Source organism: Phyllostomus discolor, chromosome 7, assembly GCF_004126475.2.
Source record: "Phyllostomus discolor isolate MPI-MPIP mPhyDis1 chromosome 7, mPhyDis1.pri.v3, whole genome shotgun sequence".
Lineage (NCBI taxonomy): Eukaryota > Metazoa > Chordata > Mammalia > Chiroptera > Phyllostomidae > Phyllostomus > Phyllostomus discolor.
The window spans coordinates 110790604-110811992 of NC_040909.2; the positions used below are offsets into that span (position 1 = coordinate 110790604).

Here is a 21389-nt window from a genome sequence, read left to right on the forward strand (position 1 = left end):
GCACCGGATCCTTGGGGCAGGGTCGCGCAGAGACCACCCACGTGGTTAGCCAACAGTGGGCATCTGCCTGCTGTTGGGACAGCGCCATCCCTTTGTACTGGTTAGAGGGGCAGCAAAAACCCGAAGCTGGACCCCCAAATCTGAGCCCGCTGTTGAAGCGTGTCTTCTTTGTGGCTGGCTAAGCAAAAACACCGTGCGCAGATGGATTGGACCCTGCACATCCCTGGCTGGACCGCAGATGACACTGGTGGGGGAGGGGGTGAAGCTGGAAAGGGACGGTGCAGTGGGAGGTGTGTGCTGGTGTGGGAGGAGGAACTGCCCAGGGTGAACTTGTCTGCCTGCACTAGCTGAGAGGCTGGGCACGCAATGGCATCTCTCTGGCCTTCTTCAGAGAAGAGGTGACACTGCTGGGACTTGCAGTGTGAGGAGGGGTGTCAGAGAGAGGACCCTGTGTCCAGGTTCCTGGAGGGCAGGACCCAAAACATACCTGCTCGCTCCCCTGGGCCAGGGCAGGATGAAGGGGGCGGAGGGAGTGGAGGAAGGCTGCCTAGGGTGGTGGGGAGCCCGGGAGGCATCCAGATGGGCCTGTGGGAGGCCATGGCCAGGGACTGTGAGAGCCAGGACATATATGCAGGGCCTTTGGCTACAAGCTCCAGCTTCTAGGCTGGCAGTGTAAAGGCAAACGTATCCAATATTTGGTTTTTTAAAATTAATTAATTACAATTATGGTAAAATATACATAATAAAATTTACCATTTTAAGTGTGCCGTTTAATGGCATTAAGTACATTCGCAGTGTTCTCCAACCATCTGCACCATCTATCTCTAGAAGATTTCTCCTTTTGCAAAACTAAAACCTTGCATGCTTTAAACAGTAACTCCCTGCCCGTACCTCCCTCCAGCCCCTGGTCCATAGTCAGTTTTGTACTGGGTTTCATTACACCTGCATGTATGTGTGGTTTCTTAGGGGGTGCTCCCTCCTCAATGTACAGTGGGAAAAAACCTACATAGATCTGAGTGAAGATTCTAGGTCAGATATTTCCTAGCTGTGAGAACTTGGTTAAGTAACATGGCCTTTTTGGGCATTTGTCTTCTCAGCTAGACTAACTGGCTGCCTGACGGTGTTAATATATAACATCCACTAAGCACTGGGCTGAGAGCCTGACACCTATTCATGCACTTAATTTTCCCAATGACCCTGTAAAATAGATTCTATTCTTATTGTCATTCTGTAGTTGAGCATACTAAAGCAGAGGGTGGTTAAATAACTAAGTAGCCTAAGGCCACACAAAGCATTCGCCTTGTGGAGAGGTACCCCAAAGAAGGGACAAGCACAGAATTGGTGCGCAGAAATGTTGGTGGCTGCTGCCTTCTTCAGGAGTTCTTACCAGGTGTGGCGCATATAGTCCACGTAACAAGAACTTCCTTTGTGCCAGGGAATGTGTTTTACAGACATTATCTCATTTTAGTCTTCACTACAACACTAGAAGATAATTTTCACATGTATTCTTTTATTTCCATTTACTTTTTAAAATATATTTTATTGGTTATGCTATTACAGTTGTCCCATTTCCCCCCTTCACTCCCCTCCACCCTGTACACCCTCTCCCACCCGCATCCCCCTTCTTTAGTTCATGTCCATGTGTCATACTTATAAGTTCTTTAGCTTCTATATTTCCCGGTACTATTCTTACCCTCCCCCTGTCTATTTTCAACCTACCATCTATGCTACTTATTCTCCGTACCTTTTCCCCCTCTCTCCTCCTCCCACTCCCCTGTTGCTAACCCTCCATGTGATCTCCATTTCTTAGTTCTGTTCCTGTTCTAGTTGTTTGCTTAGTTTCTTTTGGTTTTGCTTTAGGTGTGGTTGTTAATAATTGTGATTTTTCTGTCCTTTTACTATACATGTTTTTTTTTATCTTCTTTTCTTTGATAAGTCCCTTTAACATTTCATAAAATAAGGGCATGGTGATGATGAACTCCTTTAACTTGACCTTATCTGAGAAGCGCTTTATCTTCCCTTCCATTCTAAATGAGAGCCTTGCTGGATAGAGCAATCTGGGATGTAGGTCCCTGCCTTTCATGACTTGGAATGCTTCTTTCCAGCCCCCTCTTGCCTATAAGGTCTCTTTTGAGAAATCAGCTGACAGTCTGATGGGAACTCCTTTGTAGGTTACTGTCCCCTTATCTCTTGCTGCTTCTAGGATTCTCTCCTTCATTTTTACCTTGGCTAATGTAATTGTGATGTGCCTTGGTGTGTTCCTTCTTGGGTCCAACTTCTTTGGGACTCTCTGAGCTTCCTGGACTTCCTGGAAGTCTATTTCCTTTGCCAGAATGGGGCTTAAGTGGATTTGTAATTATACTAGTAATAGTTGAATACATTTGTCATAAAAAATATCAGACCTTAGAGGGAGAATTCAACACCCCAACCCACACAACCCTCTGACCTCAGTCCCCTCCACAGCATAATTGCACGGGGTGTACCTTTCCAGAACTCCCTAGTTATGTTCAGAGCTTTATACCTGGAGAATTGAAGAGTGGTTTTGTAGGTTGCTTTGTTCTGGAAATGCCTCAGTATCACTCAGAGAATATTTTCCAAGTTAGTTCATAAAAAGCAAACTTATTCTATTTAGCTGCTCCTAGCATTCCTCTGATTGGTTGTACCAGAGTTTGTTTAGCCATCCCCCTCTGGTGATCAATGATTGAGACAAGTAATATTCTCTTCATTTGGGACCTGGGTACATATTATCCAAGGCCATCCAACTGGAAAGTGGCAGAGATGGGCTCTAACCCACTTCTATCTGGCACCAAAGCCAACAGTCATACCCATGGCAGCATAAATCATGGTTTCAACCAGTGTGCTGCAAGGGTTTTTACAACATGCAGTACTGACCTCTTTTCCCTTAGACTGGCTACATAAAAATATGACAACAGCCAACATAACAGTAACCGTCCAGTGTGAAGCAATCAAAATTATACCTATTTTTGTCAACTCAGCACAAATATATATCTTTTTGGTGTGCCACAGAGTTTTAGAAATTAGTTTACATGTGCCATGAGATGCAACGTGTTGAAAATGACTGGTACAAATTAACACAAAGATTTGCTTTAAAGTCTGATGGAAACCCAGTAGTTACTGACTACATTTATTTGTTCAACTCACATTTGTGAAGCAGCTACCATGTGCCACACAAGTGGTGGGGAACCTCCTTCGCCCTGTTTCTCCTGGATTCCAGCTCCCTTTCCTACCTCCTCGCCTACTCTAAAGTCTGTTGGACATTCCTCTTGCTTTGCCTGTCCCCAGGGTTTTATCCTTGCTCCTCCCCTTTTCCCTCTTCACATGGCACAGTCTCTGCAGGATTTTTCTTTTTTTGTCTACTCCCCTGTCAACAGAAGTCTTCATTTCCAGGTCTACATCTTCCATCCAGCTCTAGACTCAGCTTTCCAACTGCCTCCAGGATGCCTATGCCCGGCTCTGCCATAGGGGGCTCAAATTCAACAGGTCTAAATCTGAACGTAAATCCTATCCCTCAAATCCACTCCTATTCTAATGAGCCGCATCACTGTTTTGGGGTGGCCCACACCGGGCTCCACAGTGCCATCTCTGACCTCTCACTCCCTTGTACCCCCCAAATCCACTTAGTGGCCCAGCCCCACCACTTCAGTCTCCTACACAGGTCCCAGATTTGCCCTCTCCTCTCCACTGCCAGTCCCCTGTCATGATTCAAGCCCAGCCCCTTTCCCTGGACGAGCACCCCCACTCCCCAGTTCTCCAAGCTCCCAAGGCACTGATCCATTCCTGTATTAGCCCTCCTCATTACAGGTATTTCTAGTGGAGACACGGACCATAGTCCAATCATCTGAACATTTCTGGCACAAACGCATCTCAGACTCCCTGAAGTTTTGCTGCATGTATGTTAGCACCAGCGATGTTTCCGGGGTGCTTGGTTGAACCACTATGGCACTTTTTTAAAGGTCCTCCACTTTCACATCACAGTTTTGGGGAAAAGGTAGGAATAAGGACAAAACAGGATTCCAGGCTCCTATGCCTAAATGCGTCAGTTAGCGGACTGAGACTTCTTACCATGAAACTTTATTCCCCAGTTTTGCACTTTAAGAGCATTACGAATAATATCATTTTCACTGCCTGTGCGTGGTGATGATTGCAGAGCTGACATCAGTCCTTGGATTTTGCATGTTAATCACACATATAGTGAGTTTATAAAATAAAAAAATAGAACTGGTAGCAAGCTACCTAGCATTGCTCATCCACTGAGTATTTTATTTTACAAAGCACTGCGGCTGGTTCCTCAGGATGCAGGGAGCCCTAAGACTATTCTCAGAAACAGGCATCTTAACTTTCATCCAGACTTCTGTACCCTTAGCAAAAGAATTACAGGAACAAAAATTTAACTGTTTCATAGCTAAAGCAAAAAAAGAATAATATTCCCTTTTTAATATTTTGGGGAAGCTGGCATGATGGATCAGTCTGTTCTGTATGACTCAAAGGGCGCAGAGCTGCAGAGATGTGTCTATTTTCACCATACAATGACAACGAAGAAGCTCGTGTCTCCTTTAGAGACTGGGGCCTACTCATTCAGGCCTGATTACGTAGTTGGATGCAGGAAGCGCAGCAGTATTTTCCCATTCGATGCCATACTTATTTGTTCAGGGGCAAAACAAACGTTTCTCCAGGTTCCAAAGTCCTGGATCCCGAGTGATCTAACTCAGGTGCAGGAGATGACAACTCTGCTCAAATGTCGTGACTGTCAGGCCTGATCTCGGGGAAGCGGTCTGTTTTCAGTTCATTGCTCTGCCTGCATCTTTGTTCCTTCACTCGTGCATCTTCCCATCCCCCCACCCAGCAAACGCAGTGACACTGGAAACAGCGATGAGCAAAGCAGGCAATCCGTGTCTTCATGGAGACAAGCCAGGGCATGAAGCACTTAAAAAGTGGGCTTTTAAGATTTCTTAGCCGTTTGCCTAAATCCGAAGCTTAAATCACATTTCTGTGCCGACGCTAGAGAGAGGAGGAAAACATGCCGAGGCTGGCCCTGCCTGGGAGAGGAGAGACGGGCGAATAGGAGGTGCTGTAGTGCAGTGGGGCGAGTGCGGCGATAGTGACCGGTGTGTGGGCAGGCGGAGGAGGCATCCTTGACCTGAGTCAGGCGGATGAGTAGGATCTGCCACATCAGTGCTGGGAGGCCTGGGCAGGAGCGGACAGAGGTCACCTGAAGGGGAGCCGAGAGCTGAGAGGGCCATGTTTGCTTTAATGAACTTGATGCTGCAGGCTATGACAATCCAAGGCATTCTGGATTGACTGTGTCAGCAGATGGCGGTGGGTGATTTGAGGGCAAGGAGCCTGGAGCAGAGACCAGGCTGTGACAGTCTAGACAGTTGATGAAGAGAGCCTGAAGGGCTGTGGAAAAGGAATACACTCGAGATCACAGGTGCCAGAACACTTTGGAAGCCTGAATTGGCAGAGGGATGGTGTGGCATAAAAGACAAGGAAGATGCATGAATTCCCAGGTTTCTAGTGTGGTCACTGGACTGTAGGTGAGAGCACCAGTGGGGCAGAAAGTCCAGGGGGAATAGCGCTTGGTCATTGAACTGAACTCGAGATTCGTGGGTGACACTAAGAATGTCTGGTGTGGAGCTTTAGGAAGTCTGGGCTGAAGGCAGGATTGGGGAGACGGTAGCATGCAGGTGTTGACTGAACTGACTGTGACACCATTGACAGACACTGAAATCCGGTGAGACAGGCCTGAGAAAGTCATCCCTGCGTGTACTCAGAGAATATTGGTAGTGAGCATTGCTATTGAGTTGAATACTGATGGCATGCTTTCCAATGCACGCTCTTAGATACCACATTTTGCTAGTATAATGCACAGTTTTTGCCCAAATTTTTGAGGGAAAAATAAGGATGCACATTATACATGGGCAGTACCCAACAATACCTTGTATCTGCTCTTGTGTTTTATAATTATTTGTTACATAAAATTTCTTGTACCATAATATGTTAAAAATGCTAAAATTCCTTTATAATACAAAGAACAAGTATCTAACTATAAATGAATAAAAAATTGAATTAAAAAATTAAAACAAAATTTTTTTTCCTGAAAGCTTGGGCCAAATACGTTGGTGCGCAGTATACACCGGAAAATACGGTACTTCTTATCTAGGTTTATTCTGAGCCACAGAGTGTGCTTTTGTGTTTTCCCCCTACTAAGTCTCAGAAACTTTTATTTTATGATTATAACATAGCAATATATATGGTATTCATTTTTTAACATGAACAATTCAATGGTTTTTAACATAGTCACAGAGACATGCAACCATTGCCACAATCAAGCTTAGAACATCATCATCACCCCACAAAAGGAACTCTGTACCCATTATTTCATTCTTTTTTATCGCCGAGCCGTATTTCCTGGCACGGATATACCACACGTTATTTGTCCACCCATCAGCCAGTGAAAACTTTTGTCCTGCAGACTGATGCTGTCCAATGGATTTATAATGCACACCACAAACGTCAGTCACATAAGTAATTTTAAAATTTCTGGTAGCTACCGGAGAAAAAGTAAAAGTAAAGAGGAATAGGTATAATTAATTTTAATAAGATATTTAAACTAAAATCAAAATATTATTTTTATGTCATGTTTTAAATGATTAAGACAGTCTACATTTTATTTCTGCTATGTCTTCAAAATACAAGGTGCATTTTGTCCTCACTGCTCATCTCCATCTGAGCCATGTTTCAGTGCCAGTGGCCACCCTATCAGGCAGCACAGACAATGCAACCTGCTTCTGGTTTCCTTTTTCTTTGGCTTCCAGGAAGCTTTGGACCAAATCCATGGTAAGTAACATTTCCATTAATATGATTCATGGCTCTGGATTGGTTCTGTACTTTTGTTTTCCCTTTGATTTATCTTTTCTCATTTAGCCTTAATTTATGCTACTTTGTTACACTTCATGCTTTGTCCTTTGTAAATTGCCTCAGTTGAAGGTCTAGGAGAAGAGAACTGCTGACAAAGGAGGATTAATGCTTCCACTCAAGGTAAACAGTGGGTGAACGGATTTGAGGAGGTGAGTTTAAGCCTTTTCCTTAGGTGCTGCTGCTAACCTCCTACCCACCTTTCTCTGGCCCCTCTACCCCACACCCAACCCCAGCAAGCCCCTGTAGATGCCATTTACTCATACTCTCAAGTAATAGAAGTGAGCACAGCTCAGTGTAACTGGTAGACATAGACACCAGGAAATAGGCCAGTTACCGCTAGGAATTAATTTATCTAGAAGACAGTCAGTCATGTGGGAAAACAAAAACAAAGACAAGAGGGACCACATTAATTCTGTGACCTCCCAAACCGCAAGATGGAGAAAGCCAGCAACACAAATGCTCCTCATCACATGTTCACTAAATGCTTTCATTGTGTGGAGCTTTCCTAGACCCTGAAAGGTTTACCAAATACTCTTTCTCATCTCTCTGGATTTCTACAGGCTCCACCCTCTCCCACAGCACCCTTTTCCCCCTCCTGCCTTTCCAAGCCTCAAGGCCCAGTTCACATGTCCCTTCAAGGAAGCCTACCGCAATTCCTGCTACCATCGGGCTCTGTAGATATCTTTCCAAGTACACGCACCACTCTCGTGTGCACCTGCCCTACACCCGGCAGTCGACACCAGCTCTTAGCCAGGAACTACATCACTTTCCTTTCTGTATTTCCACACCGAGTGAGCGTGGGTGCTGGCACACAGCTGCTGTTCCGTCGATGTGTTTTGGTGAGTAAAGAATGTGCACGTCCTGTCTGTGAGGCTCACAGAGGCTGAGCACTGTGCCGAGGGCTCTAAGCACATGTCTCACCCATTTTTCACACTCCTCGGAGGCTGCTTCCTGTCTGACAAAGATGGTGAGACTCATGCAGAGGTTAAATAACTCACCCAGAGTTACACATCACGTTATTGGCAGAGCTTCAAAGATACCTATTTTTGAGGAGTTCCACAGTCTGTAAAAAATGTAAGGTTTCATGTCCTTCTAGAACCACCTCAGTATCTAAAGAAACGAAATTGCTTTAAATTGTACAGAGTAAGGACAGGCTTTTTCTGCCAGAAGAAGCTTTTGCTCCCTTTCAGCCAAGTTAGAAACAGTTACTATGGGCCCTGGTGGAGTACTCAGGTGGTTAACAGCATCGCCCTGATACGCCGAGGTTGCGGGTTCAATCTCCAGTCAGGGCATGTACAAGAATCAACCAAAGAATGCACAAATAACTGGAAAAATTAATGTTTCTCTCTCTCTCACTGTCTCCATAACTCAATAAAATAAGTTACTATAGACATGTTTTGTATGTATTGTATGTATTTGCTATCCTTGCTTTGAATAAATGTCAAGGGATCTGGCAAGGCTTTTGGAGTTCATTGAACAAGAATAAGAAACTAGCAACCTATCAAACTAGCAACCCATCGTATTTGTGTGAAACTGAAATAATTTTGCATATTAAGAATTTGAAAAACAGTGTTTGGACTTCTGTGATTGCCTGCCAGATTCAAAATCTGAATCAGATCCCAAATCACTACTGAACTTGTTAAAGCAATTAATTTAACCTCAAAATCAAAAAGCCTTGCTGGAACTTGCTAAGGCCCAGGTTCATTAGTCCATTACTATCAAGCTCTGATTTTCAAAGAACACATTCTAAGCATGTAAACTGATTCATGGTCATCAGCTGGTGTGCTTTTAAAATAAACTTCTTTATACTTTAGGAAAGGCCCGCAGAGAATGGACTCATGAATTTGCATATGCATTCATTAGTAATGAAACAGTTCTGTATTTAAGATTCCCCAGCGCTGCTTGTTTTTCACATGAAAGACGTCGGTTGCGAGTACTGTTACGTCTTCTCATTTGAATATTTTTGCTCAGAATATTTTCTTTCTAAGTAGGAACGAAAGCTGTCATGGAATAAGTGGAAAGAAATGCACAGCTGCGGGCGGCCCCCATCAGCACGCCCTGCACACGTTGGAACACTAGAAAGAGAATATTTTAAAGCTGACAGCTTTGGTATCAGGTTTTATTTAGCTTCCACTCAACTAATTACAGTTCACCTTGGAAAATTCTCTAAAAATTTAAAAAACAACCAGAAGCTTGGTTGAAACCTGGGCAGATACTGCATTTTCTACTAGGAGGAAAAAAAACTCATTAGCTTTTAGTGCTTTCTCATAAAATGGAATAGACTTGTTTTTCTATTGAGGAAATGTCGGGTATGACACTATTTTGTAATTTGTGGTTACCATCGTCATTTCTATCCTGCCAAAAAAACCCTATTCCCCTTTGCTCTCCTCCATTTATTTTCTTTATCCTTCTCTTTTCATTCAGAATGTGCAGTGGCTTCTGAATAGAACAATAAAAATGGAAAAATACCGAGAGGTCAATAGCTCTTTTAGGGATTCTGACCTGGTGGCTGACCTAGTGAATCAATTTTTTGTGTAAATGTGATTTGAATAGGTTGCTGAGGGCAAAAGGTGTGAAGGCCAAGGGCATTCTTATGGTCCCTGTCTCAGCTCATTCCCAAGAGTCCTGACAGGGTTTACCTCAGTCTCCAGTAATGTCATACCCTAGAGCCGCCTTTCCCACCTGGCAGTGGCACTCAGGTGGGGAAGGTCTCAGAAGGGTTCTAGGTTCAGGACCCGAACAGCAAACCCCTTAGCACATGTTACCTAATCTGACACACACAAGAACTCTGTGAGGAGGTATTAAAACTTACATGAGAGGGAACCAGAAACTGCACACTGGAAAGACGTACACCTCCAGATATTTACTTTTTTTGAAACATTTTTTTAGTTTTTATAAATATAGCATCAGGGAAATGTAAGTATGCAGACCATAGAATCCCGTAAAGCTACTTATTGCCTATAAATTTGATTTTGAGCTTCCAGGGAACAAAGCAAAATTAGGGCGCGTACAGAAGGCAGCCAATCAATGCTCCTCCCTCACACTGATGTTTCTCTCCTCATTCTCCCTTCCCCTCTTTCTAAAGTAAAAACTAAAAATAAACAAAATAAATTAAAAAGTGTGAACGATTGGAACCCAGTTAAATTAGCTTCTGAGGCCATGCAGCTTCCACTGTGCTAATTAACATTTCTCTAAAGTACTCATTATCAAAGACAGACTTTGGTAAGGGAGACAATAGAACATATTTTACTTTACAAAAAACATAGCTTTCAAAGCAAAAGAATGCCAAATATATCCTAATAATGAAGGAAAAAAAATTTTTGTACAATTCATCTTAGAAACTTAAGCAACTGCACCCTGCTTCCCCCGCCCCCCAAGGTGTAGAAAGGATGCCATCTTAGAAAGTGTAGGTTCCACTGAAATGTAGGAAAGGTACAAATCAGCCCACCACAGTCCTCTCCTAAATTTAAATAAAAAAGCTTCTCCTTTAAGACAGATCAGCAGGCGGGCTTAGCAACCCTAACATTCTAAAGCCAGCCAGACCTCCTGTGTTCATTAGGCAACGAGGCCTGGTGGAAAAAAGCAAAGGTTTTGGAGACATACAAACCTAGCTTTTGTTAACTTCATTTAATCTCTGATCCTTTCTTTTCGGAGTAAAAAACTATGCATCTTGTGAAGATTTGAGATAATATATCAAAAGCTCATGGCTCAGATGCTCAAAACCTGGTTGATTTTATTGTTATCATGATTCCCTGGATGCAATGAAAGAGATCAGTTTATAGGAGTCACAACAATTTTGTTGTTTGAGCTAATGTCATTCAGTGAAACTTTATTTACTGCCAGTGACATTTACTATCCTGGTAAGCACTGTGGAGAAACAAGCTGGTTAAACACCAAGTGTCTGCTTTCAGGAGTCTTATCATCCAGTTGGAAGATAAGGAATTGTAACGGGGTTTGGAAGCAGGTCAGATTGGTGGAAGACAGGACTCCAATAAGGCAATGATGTGAGACAAGGTCATGTCAGGTGGAGCAAGGCTCAGGTCTTGAATGTCAGGAAGCAGAGGTCATTCTTAACTTGGTAGGTAAAGTTCGGTGAGTAGAAGAGTGACCCAAAATCAGAATTTTAATTTAAGGAGCTTAACTGACTTAAATGGTGGAGGGAGCCTGAATAATGACCTGGTCCAGTGTAAGAACAGAGGGAGCTGTTTTCGGAGACTGGTGGAAGAACGGAGTTGGTCACTCGCATTCTCTCGTCGGGTCTTTTTGTGTGTGACTCGGGGAAGAGGTCGGCTGAGGCTGAGGTGTTGTCTATGGATGTGAAATAGGGAGAAGCTGACCGACTCCCCAGAGGTTAAGCATCTGTGGCATCGGACTACCCAGCCAGGGTACACAGACACCCTGGGGCTCAGATCTGATCATGATGCTCAGACAGCACAGAAAAGTAGTTCTCTCATTAGATCCCAGATTCCTGGGCATTGGGGCCCAAAAGAGAGTATCTAGTACTCCAAAACTCCAAAACAGAAATACCGAATTAAATCCCTGTCCCTAATAACAGTTTAGTAATGCAACACAACTCTATTTTTTAAAAAAGATGTTCTACTTAGAATGTTGTATCAGTCATATAAGGATTTATTTTAATCATTAATCTTTAATATACAGGATAAGAAAGGAAAATAGCATTCCTATTGAATGCTAATGTATCAATAACTTGGAAAGATTTCCGGTGACTAAGTTAAAAACACCTTATTAATATATAATTTCCACTAAAGAAGCTACATATCCTTCAGTGGGTAGAGTGAATTTAAACCTCGGGTATGCGATTCAGTAGAAAAGCAGAGGAAAGAAATACAAAAGCATGTAAGACATATAGGTAAGACTGTTTAGCATAGTGCCAGACACAAAGGAAGTATCCCAAATAATAGGTGTTATTATTCTGAAATCCATTTAAGTAAATACATTTTCTTCTCTGGTTTATATTAGCAAAATCAGCTCCTATTTTGAACATAAAACTATTCATGCTAAAATAAGCTAAATGTATTGTAAGTCTGTAGAAATGAGTCATCTAAGTTCATTAAATCAAAGAAAAAAACTTCTTCATTTATACAACAACATATTCAATCAGGCTGGCTTTTCAGCGAGATGAAACCCTCACTCACGAGCTTCAGTTGCAGTTACAATACTGTATTTATTAAAGAATGGGGGTGTGCAGAATGTACCTATTTTTGGAACATTCTCAGCAACCAAGGTTAAAATAATAAGAGGTTTCTTCTCCTTTTTTTCTACTTACCCTGCATTTATTTCTTTAAATTAAATTTATTGGGGTGACATTGGTTAATAAGTTTATACAGGCTGTGTGTGTACAATTCTATGATACATGATCTGTATGTTGCATTGTGCACCCCCCACCCAAAGCCAAATCACCTTCTGTCACCATTTATCTGCCCCCCTTTACCCTTTACTATGGGCCCCAGCCCACTCCTCTCTGGGAACACCATACTGTTGTCTGCACATGAGTTTGTTCTGTATCCCACATATGTGTGAAATCACATCGGTGTTAGCTTTTTATGACTGATTTCACGTAGCACAATATTCTCAAGGTCATCCATGTTGTTGCAAATGGCAGTATTTCATCTTTTCTTATGTCTGAATAGCATTCTATTGTATCCAGCAATCTACCATTTACTAAAGAAGCCATTCATCTATCTGGTCCTGGACTTTCATTTTGGGGAGGATGTTAATGGTTGTCTTCATTTCCTCACTGTTGATTGGTTTATTTTGAGTTTCCAATTTTTCATGATTCAGTCTAGGCAGGTTACCTATTTCTAGGACCTTATCCATTTCTTCTAAATTATTGAATTTGGTGGCAAATAGTCATTTTAGTATTTTAGTATGATCCTTTATACTTCTGTGACATTTGTGGTAATTTCTTTCATTTGTACTTTTGTTTATGTCTTTTCTCTTTTTTACTTAGTGAGTCTGGCCAGGGCTTTGTCAATTTTATTTTGTCTTTAAAGAACAAGCTCTTTGTTGTATTCTTTTCTTGTATTTTTTTTGTTCTCTATTTCATTCAATTCTGCTCCAATTTTTATTATTTTTCTAATATATAGTAATAAAAACATAATTATTATTTCTTACTGCCAGTGTTAGGCTGCTTTTGTTCTTCTTTAAGATGTAATGTTAGATTGCTTACTTGAGATTTTTCTGTTTCTTAAGATACAGCTGTAATGATATAAACTTCCCTCTGACCTTACCGCCTTCACTGCATCCCAGAAGTTTTGATAGTCATATTGTCATTCTCATTTGGCTTCTATCTTTTGATCTCACCTTTTATTTATTCTTTGATCCATTTTTTAGTAGTGTGCTGTTTAATCTCCACATATTTTGGGGGTTTATGTTTACTTCCTTCTTGCAGTTGATTTCTAATTTCAAAGCATTGTGGTTACAGAATATGCTTAGTATGACTGCAATCTTCTTGAATCCTTTGAGGATAGTTTTGTGATTCAACAGTTGGTCCATCCTTGAGAATGTTCCATGTGCACTAGGGAGGAATGTATAATCTGATGTTCTGGGATGAAAGGCTTTGTAAATGCCAATTATGTCCATTTGGCCTAATGTGTCAGTCAAGGCTGATATTTATTGATTTTCTGTTTGGATGATCTAACTAGAACTGTTGATGGAGTACTTAAGTTCCCTATTATGACTGTGTTTTTTGTCAGTTTCTCCCTTTAGTTCTGTTAGTAATTGCTTTATATATTTTGGTGCTTCCTGATTTGGTGCATATATATAAAGGGGACACTTCTTGATGTAGTGTTCCCTTTATTATTATAAAATGTCCACCTGTGTCTCGTTACCTTCGTTATCTTGAAATCTTTTTTTTTTTAGAAGAATGGCTACACTGCTTTTCTGTGGATGCCATTTGCTTGGAGAATGATTTTCCACCCATTCACTTTCAGTGTATCTTTATTTTTGCAGCTGAGCTGCATCTTCTGAAGGCAGCATATGGTAGGATTTTGTCTTCTGATCCCATCTGCTACTCAGTGTCTCTTTATTGGTGAATTCAGTCCATTTACACTTAGGATAATTACTCACGTATGAGGATTTCCTGTAGCGATTTTGTCTTTTGTTTTCTGGTAGCTCTGTGCCTCCAGTGTTTTTTTTCCTTTGTGTCCCTGCCTGTTGTTTTTGTTTGGTGGTATTCTATACTTTGTCCCTCTTCTAAAATTATGTGTCTCAGTTTTGGAATTGTGCGTGTGCATGTGTATGTATGGTTACCATTAGGTTTATGAAAAAGAAAGTTTCATATATAATAGACCTTTTTCTTCTAAATACATCTTATCTCCATCCTCCTTTGCACATTTAGACCATTACCTCCTCTGCTTTTACATTTTTTGCCAAAAATTACCTGTTTATGTTGTAAGTGTAATGGTGATCTTACTCATAGTTTTGTGACCTTTTGTTCTTTGTTTCAGGTAGAATAACCTGCTTATTTCCTGCAATGGAGGTCTTCTGGTGATAAATTCCCTCAGTTTCTTCTGTATTCTGAGAAAGTCTGTATTTCTCCTTCATAGCTAAAGGATATCTTTGCTGGGTATATTATTTTTGGCTGGTAATTTCTCTCCTTCAGTAGTTTGAAAATTTGGTTCCACTCTCTTCTAGCTTGTTTCTGCTGAGAAGTCTGATGATAACCTAATGGGCTTTCCTTTATAGGTTACTTTCTTCTTTCCCTGGCTACCTTGAGAATTGTCATTAATTTTGACAGTTTTAACACAATGTGCCTTGGAGAAGGCCATTTTGGATCGAGGTAATTAGGTGTTCTGTTTACTTCTTGGTGTCAAGAATATTGCTCTTTCCACAGGTTTGGGAAGTCCTCGTCACCTGTTAGTTTGAATAGGCTCTCCATTCCCTTTCTCCCATCTTCTAGTATGCCTATTATTTTTATATGGCTCTTTCTGATGGAGTCAGTTCTTGTAGAGCTTTTTTTTTTTTTTTTAATGTTCAAGTCTCTCCTTCCCTCTGTGTCATTTCTAGATTTTTATCTTGGGTATAACTAATTCTTTCCTCCATCTGGTCAGCTCTATTTCCTGTGCTTGCTAGTTCATTCTTGATCTCTTTTATTGAGTTCTCCATCTCCAGAATTTCTATTTGGTTCTTTTTTAAAGTTTTAAAATCCTTGGTAAAGTACTCATTCTGTTTGTTGACTTGGTTTTGGAGTTCATTAAACTGCCTATCTGTGTTTTCTTGAATCTTGAGTTTTTTTTCTGAATTGCAATCCTGAATTCTCTGTCATTTAAATCACGCATATCCATGTCTTTATTTTATGGAGATTTTTCATTTTCTTTCTGAGCTGCCTCATTATTTTGGTTATTTATGGTATTTGATGGATTCCTTCTCTGTCCAGGCATCTATATGAGTGGCACTTCTGTAGTTTATTGATAAGAAGTACTAGGTGGTATACTTCTCTGGCTTTTCAGACCTAGGTGGGGTAGTAAAAGATGGCCTGTGTCCCCTGAGAAAGTGGGTGCCTCCTCTGTGATTTGGTTTCCATGTTCCCAGGGGCCAACCCTTCAGGGGAACACAGTGGGCAATGGGGCTCCAAATCCGTGAAATCCCATTGTTCCCTGCAGCCAGATGCTGTCAGTAGTGCAACCTTGATGTGTAGGAGTGGGGTGAGCTGGGGAAAGCTGCTGCCTCCTTTGTTGCTTTGCCCTCCCAGCATACCTCCACGGTGTGCCTCCTGCACCTCCACCAGACCCTGGGATTAGTCGAAGAATGCGCCTTTTGCTCAGGGAGGTGTTTTTGTGGACCAGTTCTCAGGTTTGCAGATATGTGCTTGTGCTCTGCAATCCATAAAGAGTAAGTGGTGGTGAGCTCTGGGAGGTTAAGGGAAAGCAGTCAGACTATATGACTTTGTTTCTCTATTTGGAATGCTGATTGCCAGGCAACCATGGTCATTCCTCTGTGTTTCATTCCTGCCCAGGTCACTGGGCTCAGCTGCTGCTTGTACTGCCCACTCCTGTAGGAATATTCACTAAATCTCTCTGCTCCTTCTGGCTGAAGAGAGTACCAGCAACAGCCCGATTTCTCCCCTCTCCAGGCCAAGCCCCACAGTGAGCTCTGGGCTGCAGGGCTGCATCCGTGGTGCTATGAGTTCTCCCTTCTTGAAGAGACTTCTTAAACTCAATAAAATAACTTGAAAACTCTCTGTCCTAAGCATCATGATTAATCAAGTCTTATCTAGACTTGAAGGTTTTTCATGGCTTTTGGTTCTTTAAAACTTAAATTCTTGTTTTTTCTTATTGGTGGGGAGCAGAGAGTGAGAAAGTAGGAAAAATTTTAAAACAGATTTTATCCTAAAATGTTTTGAAGCTTCCTAAATGCTCTAAAATGAAATGTCTATTGTTTTTAATTCTCTTATACGTGTGTGTTGTGTGTTTAAGAAACATAAGGCATGAAGTCTATTTATATAAAAATTGCAATGTGATGGGAACACGATATTTAATATTAAAAGAAGCACTCTTATTGAGAGGCTCATTTAGTAACAGCAGTTAACAGGCCTCATTGACTTAATTTGCATACACTTTCTAATTTAGCAAACTGGAGAGAAATCATCTTCATAGGTTTCTTGTCATTTCATGTAGGTGGTTTTACTCAGGTGATAGCAAATCAGTCATTTGATCCCATCAAATTAGGCACGGTATTAGACAGGTCATTGGAAAGAAAAGCAATGAAGAAAGGAAAAACAAGGTCGGTGTTCTGAGTTGACTAACTCCTCAGACTGTCCCAAATAGACTCCAATAAAGATGCAGCTGAAGCATGGTTGTGAATTCAGTCTTTGTTCTTAAAAATTCATACCATTTTCACTAGTTACCACTATTTTCAAAATCTTATAATTAACACATTTCGTACCACTCACAAGATTTCTCGTGTTTTGCGTGCCATCTGTTAAGGACTGTTCACAAGTTTTCTAGTGTTTTTTGTGCCTCAATCCACAAGCAAAAATGAAGTATAAACAGTTTCTGCTATCAGAAGAGTCTCACAAACAATGGGAAGACAAAGAAACAATTCCCAAATGAAAGGAAAGGAGGAAGCCTCAGAAAGAATGCTAAATGAAATAGAGGTAACTCAACTATCAGATACTGAGTTCAAAGCAATGATTGTCAGGAAGCTCAATGAGCTCACAGTGAGCTACCAGAAACTACAGGGAAGCTACAATGAGCTCACTGCAAACGATATTAACATGAAAAAGGAAATAGAAACTATCAACAAGGGCCAAGAGGAAATGAAGAACAGTTTCTGCTATTGGTGGCCAGAGACTGGATAACAGATGACAATAATAAAGGCTCTCCGGAACCAGAGACCAATCTGCCCAGCCCTCCCCCTGGGGGTGCAAGGAGAGCACCTCATAAAGATCCACCCAAAATGTTGTCAGGCGATATGAAGCAGCATGAACCTATGTGTATTCCAGCAAGTAGAAAGAAAAAATTTCCTACAATAGCCTGCAGAGTTTGTGCCGCCCATGGAAAAAGGAGTGAATCTAGATGCTTATGTAAATTTTGTTTGGTCCCTCTTCATAGAGGAAAATATTTTGCACAGTACCATATGTTAAAAAAGTACTAGGAACTTTAATTGTTTAATTAGTTCTTTAATTGTTTTTGTAAATAAAAATGTTATATTTATTGAAAACAACACCTAAAGTGCATTATGATCTGTAGTTATGATGATTTAAATAACATGCAGTTTGCCCAAAAACGTGCGGTCCCTGGAGTATGTCTTAGAGATTTCTATGCGGTATGCAATGTGTTAATATCCAATTATACATGCAACTTATTATTTTAAGGATTCAACAGAGCAGAGGGAAATGTTACCCCAAGGCATTACCTGGGACACAAATGCCATTTTGAAAAGCAGACACTTTCCAGAGATGAAGTACCTTCTGAGGCTGTCATTAGTGAACTCGTCAGGGTTTCCCTTGTCTTGACGCCAAGCAGACAGTAAGGCTGCATTTCCCTGCTCCCTGGAAATTAGCAGTGGCCATGTGACTAGTTCTGAACACTGGCTGTGGATGACCTGACGTGTCACTGCTGGCTGCAGCCAGTGTGAGACTCGCCGGTGCTCCTTCCCTTGCTGTGGTGACCACCAGTTTTGCAGACAGCAGAGGCTCCGCCAGAAGCGACCCTGGGTGTGAGTGACAGGAGCAGGCCAGCCTGGGGTGGGCAAGGAGCACAAGGGAGAAATAGCCTGTTATGTTAAACCACTGAGGATGCAGGGTGGTTACCTCTGCATAATTTTGCCAGTCCTGATTAATAATACACCTTCTGTACCTGGAAAAGACAATCCAGGTGACGAGTTAAAAAACAAACAAACAAGCAAACAAACAGAGATGAAGAGTGCTGGGTGTCACAGTAAAATTTATTTGTCTTTATGATTTACACAAAAGGACAAACACTGTCAAGATGGCCAGATGTAGCTCAGAAAATGACTGGTCCCAGTTCAATCACACAAATGTTGATTCAGCTTGGAAATGAGTTTCTTTATGATGATTTTAATCTTTTTCAGTTCCCAAGGCTTGCACAATTCGATGCAAATTTTTTTGCTATTTTGTTATTATCAGGCACATGATGTTTACCAATTCCCAGGAAATAAAAGAAATCAACAAAAATGTTCTGTGACAATTGAGCACATTTTCACAGAAATAAATTTGATGAGCTTATTAGAGTTTCACACAGTTCAGTTATAAGACCTACATATGAAACATAACACAATATTAAGAAATTACATTTGTCTTAAGGATTTATTTCTTTAAAAATATTTACCACATCTTTCTTTTGTGCAAGGGTCCCATTGATTTCTTTGGTATTAAACAGTACAGTTCTGTCTGACTAAATATATATAGCTCTATTTGTACCAAATATCAAGAATTAAAAAGTTAAAATTTCAGGAGGTAAAAATGGAATTAATGCTTCAGTATAAAAAATGCCTGGCCCGTGTGGGTACTACTGCTATTATTGCTTTAGTTCTGTTGAAAAACTGTCCTGGAAATCAAGGAATGTACCCCACAGCTCTCTGCTTAAAGTATAATTTGGTTGAACATTATTATCTATTATTGTATCCCTACCTTCACCAAAGCTATGCTGATCTTGTTCTTTAAAAAAACAAAACAAACTGAAATGGCATAAATAAATAAGTTTACCAAATGGGATATAATAAATAGGCTACTAGAGAGGAATAAAGAATATTGTAACACAAAGCCCTTCAGTGCTGTACAATTAAACAACAGCTTTGGATGCTGAAGATCTCCGAACACAGCCTTCACTTTATCACACACTTATGATGCTGGTACGCAGCTGGCAGTTAGAGAAGAATACATGTCTGCTGTTTTCATCATTTAAAAATGAAAACATAATGGATACACTTGTAACTCGTGCCTTTTGGGAATTTACCTGGGTATGTACTAATCACCTGTTGACTGCTGCCTAGTTGTAGAGCACAAATCCTAGGGATTAAAAGAAAACACATACTATTCCTTCAATTCTTAGTGGTTTCTTGGTCTCCAGAATAGTTATAGAAACAAACAGAGAAGAAATTAGACTCAAAAGTTTTGCTGCCTTCTTTTCTTCGCATCCATCGCGTCCAGAATAGGCTGCCTCTTTGCAGTGTACCTCTGACGAAGCTCTTCTATTTCTCGTTCCATCATGGGGTCCAGAGCTTTTAACCGCATCTGCAGTTCTTCTAAACTTAGATTTTTCAACTGGATATAGAAAAAAAATGAAGGTATTAATATAGTAAAATTATCTACAGTAGGTTAAAATTTGATAAGTTTTACCATAACCATTTCAGCAAACTTGTTACATTATCTTTGAAATATAGTTCAAAAATTAAAATAAGAATCCTTCCATGAAGAACTAAGAAGCCACATCTTGCAGGAACCTCAAGTAATTTGCAACAAAATTAGAAAAAAGCAAATGAGAAAAATAAGCTGGTAAAATATATGTTTTTGAAAAAAGGCATTATGACAAATCTACTGTTGCCAACAGACTTTCAGGTTATGCTCTGGATATATATGTAGGTTCTGTCAGGAAAAAGTCCAACCATTGTTAATATAAAGGGGATGGTTTACATGACATTGATGTAACCTGAAAGCCAATGAGGGTGGGCTGGAACGTGCCTGTGTAAACAATGACGACTTCACTGTACCAGTCAGTGGGTGCAGTGGATGCTGTTGAGTGAGCCTGTGTACTGTGTGGCCATTACATTCAAAAGAACTGAGCAAGTAGAGCAACAAATCTGCCTCAAATTTTGTGTTAAGCTTGAACATTCCTCCACAGAAACTATCTGGATAATTCAGAAGGCTGCAGCTATGGGCAACTGGTGATTGGTAGCTTCATCGCAACAACGTGTCTGCTCATGCATCATGTCTCATGCAGAGTTTTTTTGAGAAACATCAAATCAACCAGGTGGCACAGCCCTCCTGAAGCCCAGATTTGGTGCCCTGTGACTTCTGGCTTTTCCCAAAACTAAAAATATCTTTGAAAGGGGAAAGATTTTAGGCCATCAATGAGATTCAAGAAAATACAATGGGGTAGATGGCGGCGATTGGGAGAACTGTGTAAGGTCCCAAGGTGCCTACTTTGAAGGGGAATGAGGTGTCATTGTCCTATGTATAATTTTTTGTTGTATCTTCTTCAATAGATGTCTCTGTTGCTCTTATTACATGGCTGGATACCTTCTGGACAGACTTCATAAATGCTCTCTAATCTCACATTGTCCCCAGCTATGGAGCATAAGAAAATCAGGAATACCTGCAGAGATCACCCAAATGCTTAAATGTTAAGCATTCTGAAAGTTAATCAGAAAATTAAATTACTTAGAATAATTTTATCCCAAACATTTTCATAAAATAGGGTTTTTAATTTATAATTTGAAATATCCCAAACCTGCTAAGTGTAATGTAAATTGACATAGGTGTGACCAATTTGAAAAGGAAGTGCCTGTCAGAGTTTTAATGTCCACATTACAGTTTGATAATAATATTATAATTTGACTAAATCAGTGACTTCTAATCATTTTCATCTCATGGCACACATAAACTAATTACTAAACTTCTGTGGCACACCAAAAAATATGTTTTTTGCTGGTCTGACAAAAAAGATAAGTATAATTTTGATTCATTCAACTGGATGGCTATTGTTATGTTGGCTGTTATCATTTTTTAATTTGGTAACCTAAGGGAAAAGACGTCAGTCAGGTACCACATGTGCTAAAAATTCTTGTGGCACAACAGCGCGCTTCTTGCAGTACAACGATTGAAAATCGCTGGACTAACCAATATAGTTTGATGATAGTGATTTAGTTTGGTTACGGTGGTGTCTGAGGACAACACTAGCACATGTTTTACTGGTTTCCTGTGTAACAGCCAGAGAGAGCTGTCATGTGACAGACGTGTGGTGGAT

General features: G+C 40.8%; 1 protein-coding gene across 1 annotated transcript in view; it reads right to left on the reverse strand.

Moving 5' to 3' along the window:
* Window positions 1-18317: 18317 nt before the first annotated feature.
* The window catches only part of STK3 (serine/threonine kinase 3), a 252662-nt gene continuing 249590 nt past the window's right edge, over window positions 18318-21389 (reverse strand). The window contains exon 11 of the mRNA XM_028533670.2: window positions 18318-19687. Coding sequence (XP_028389471.1) covers window positions 19529-19687 — 159 coding nt within the window. The 3' untranslated portion in view covers window positions 18318-19528. The remainder of the gene's footprint in view (window positions 19688-21389) is intronic.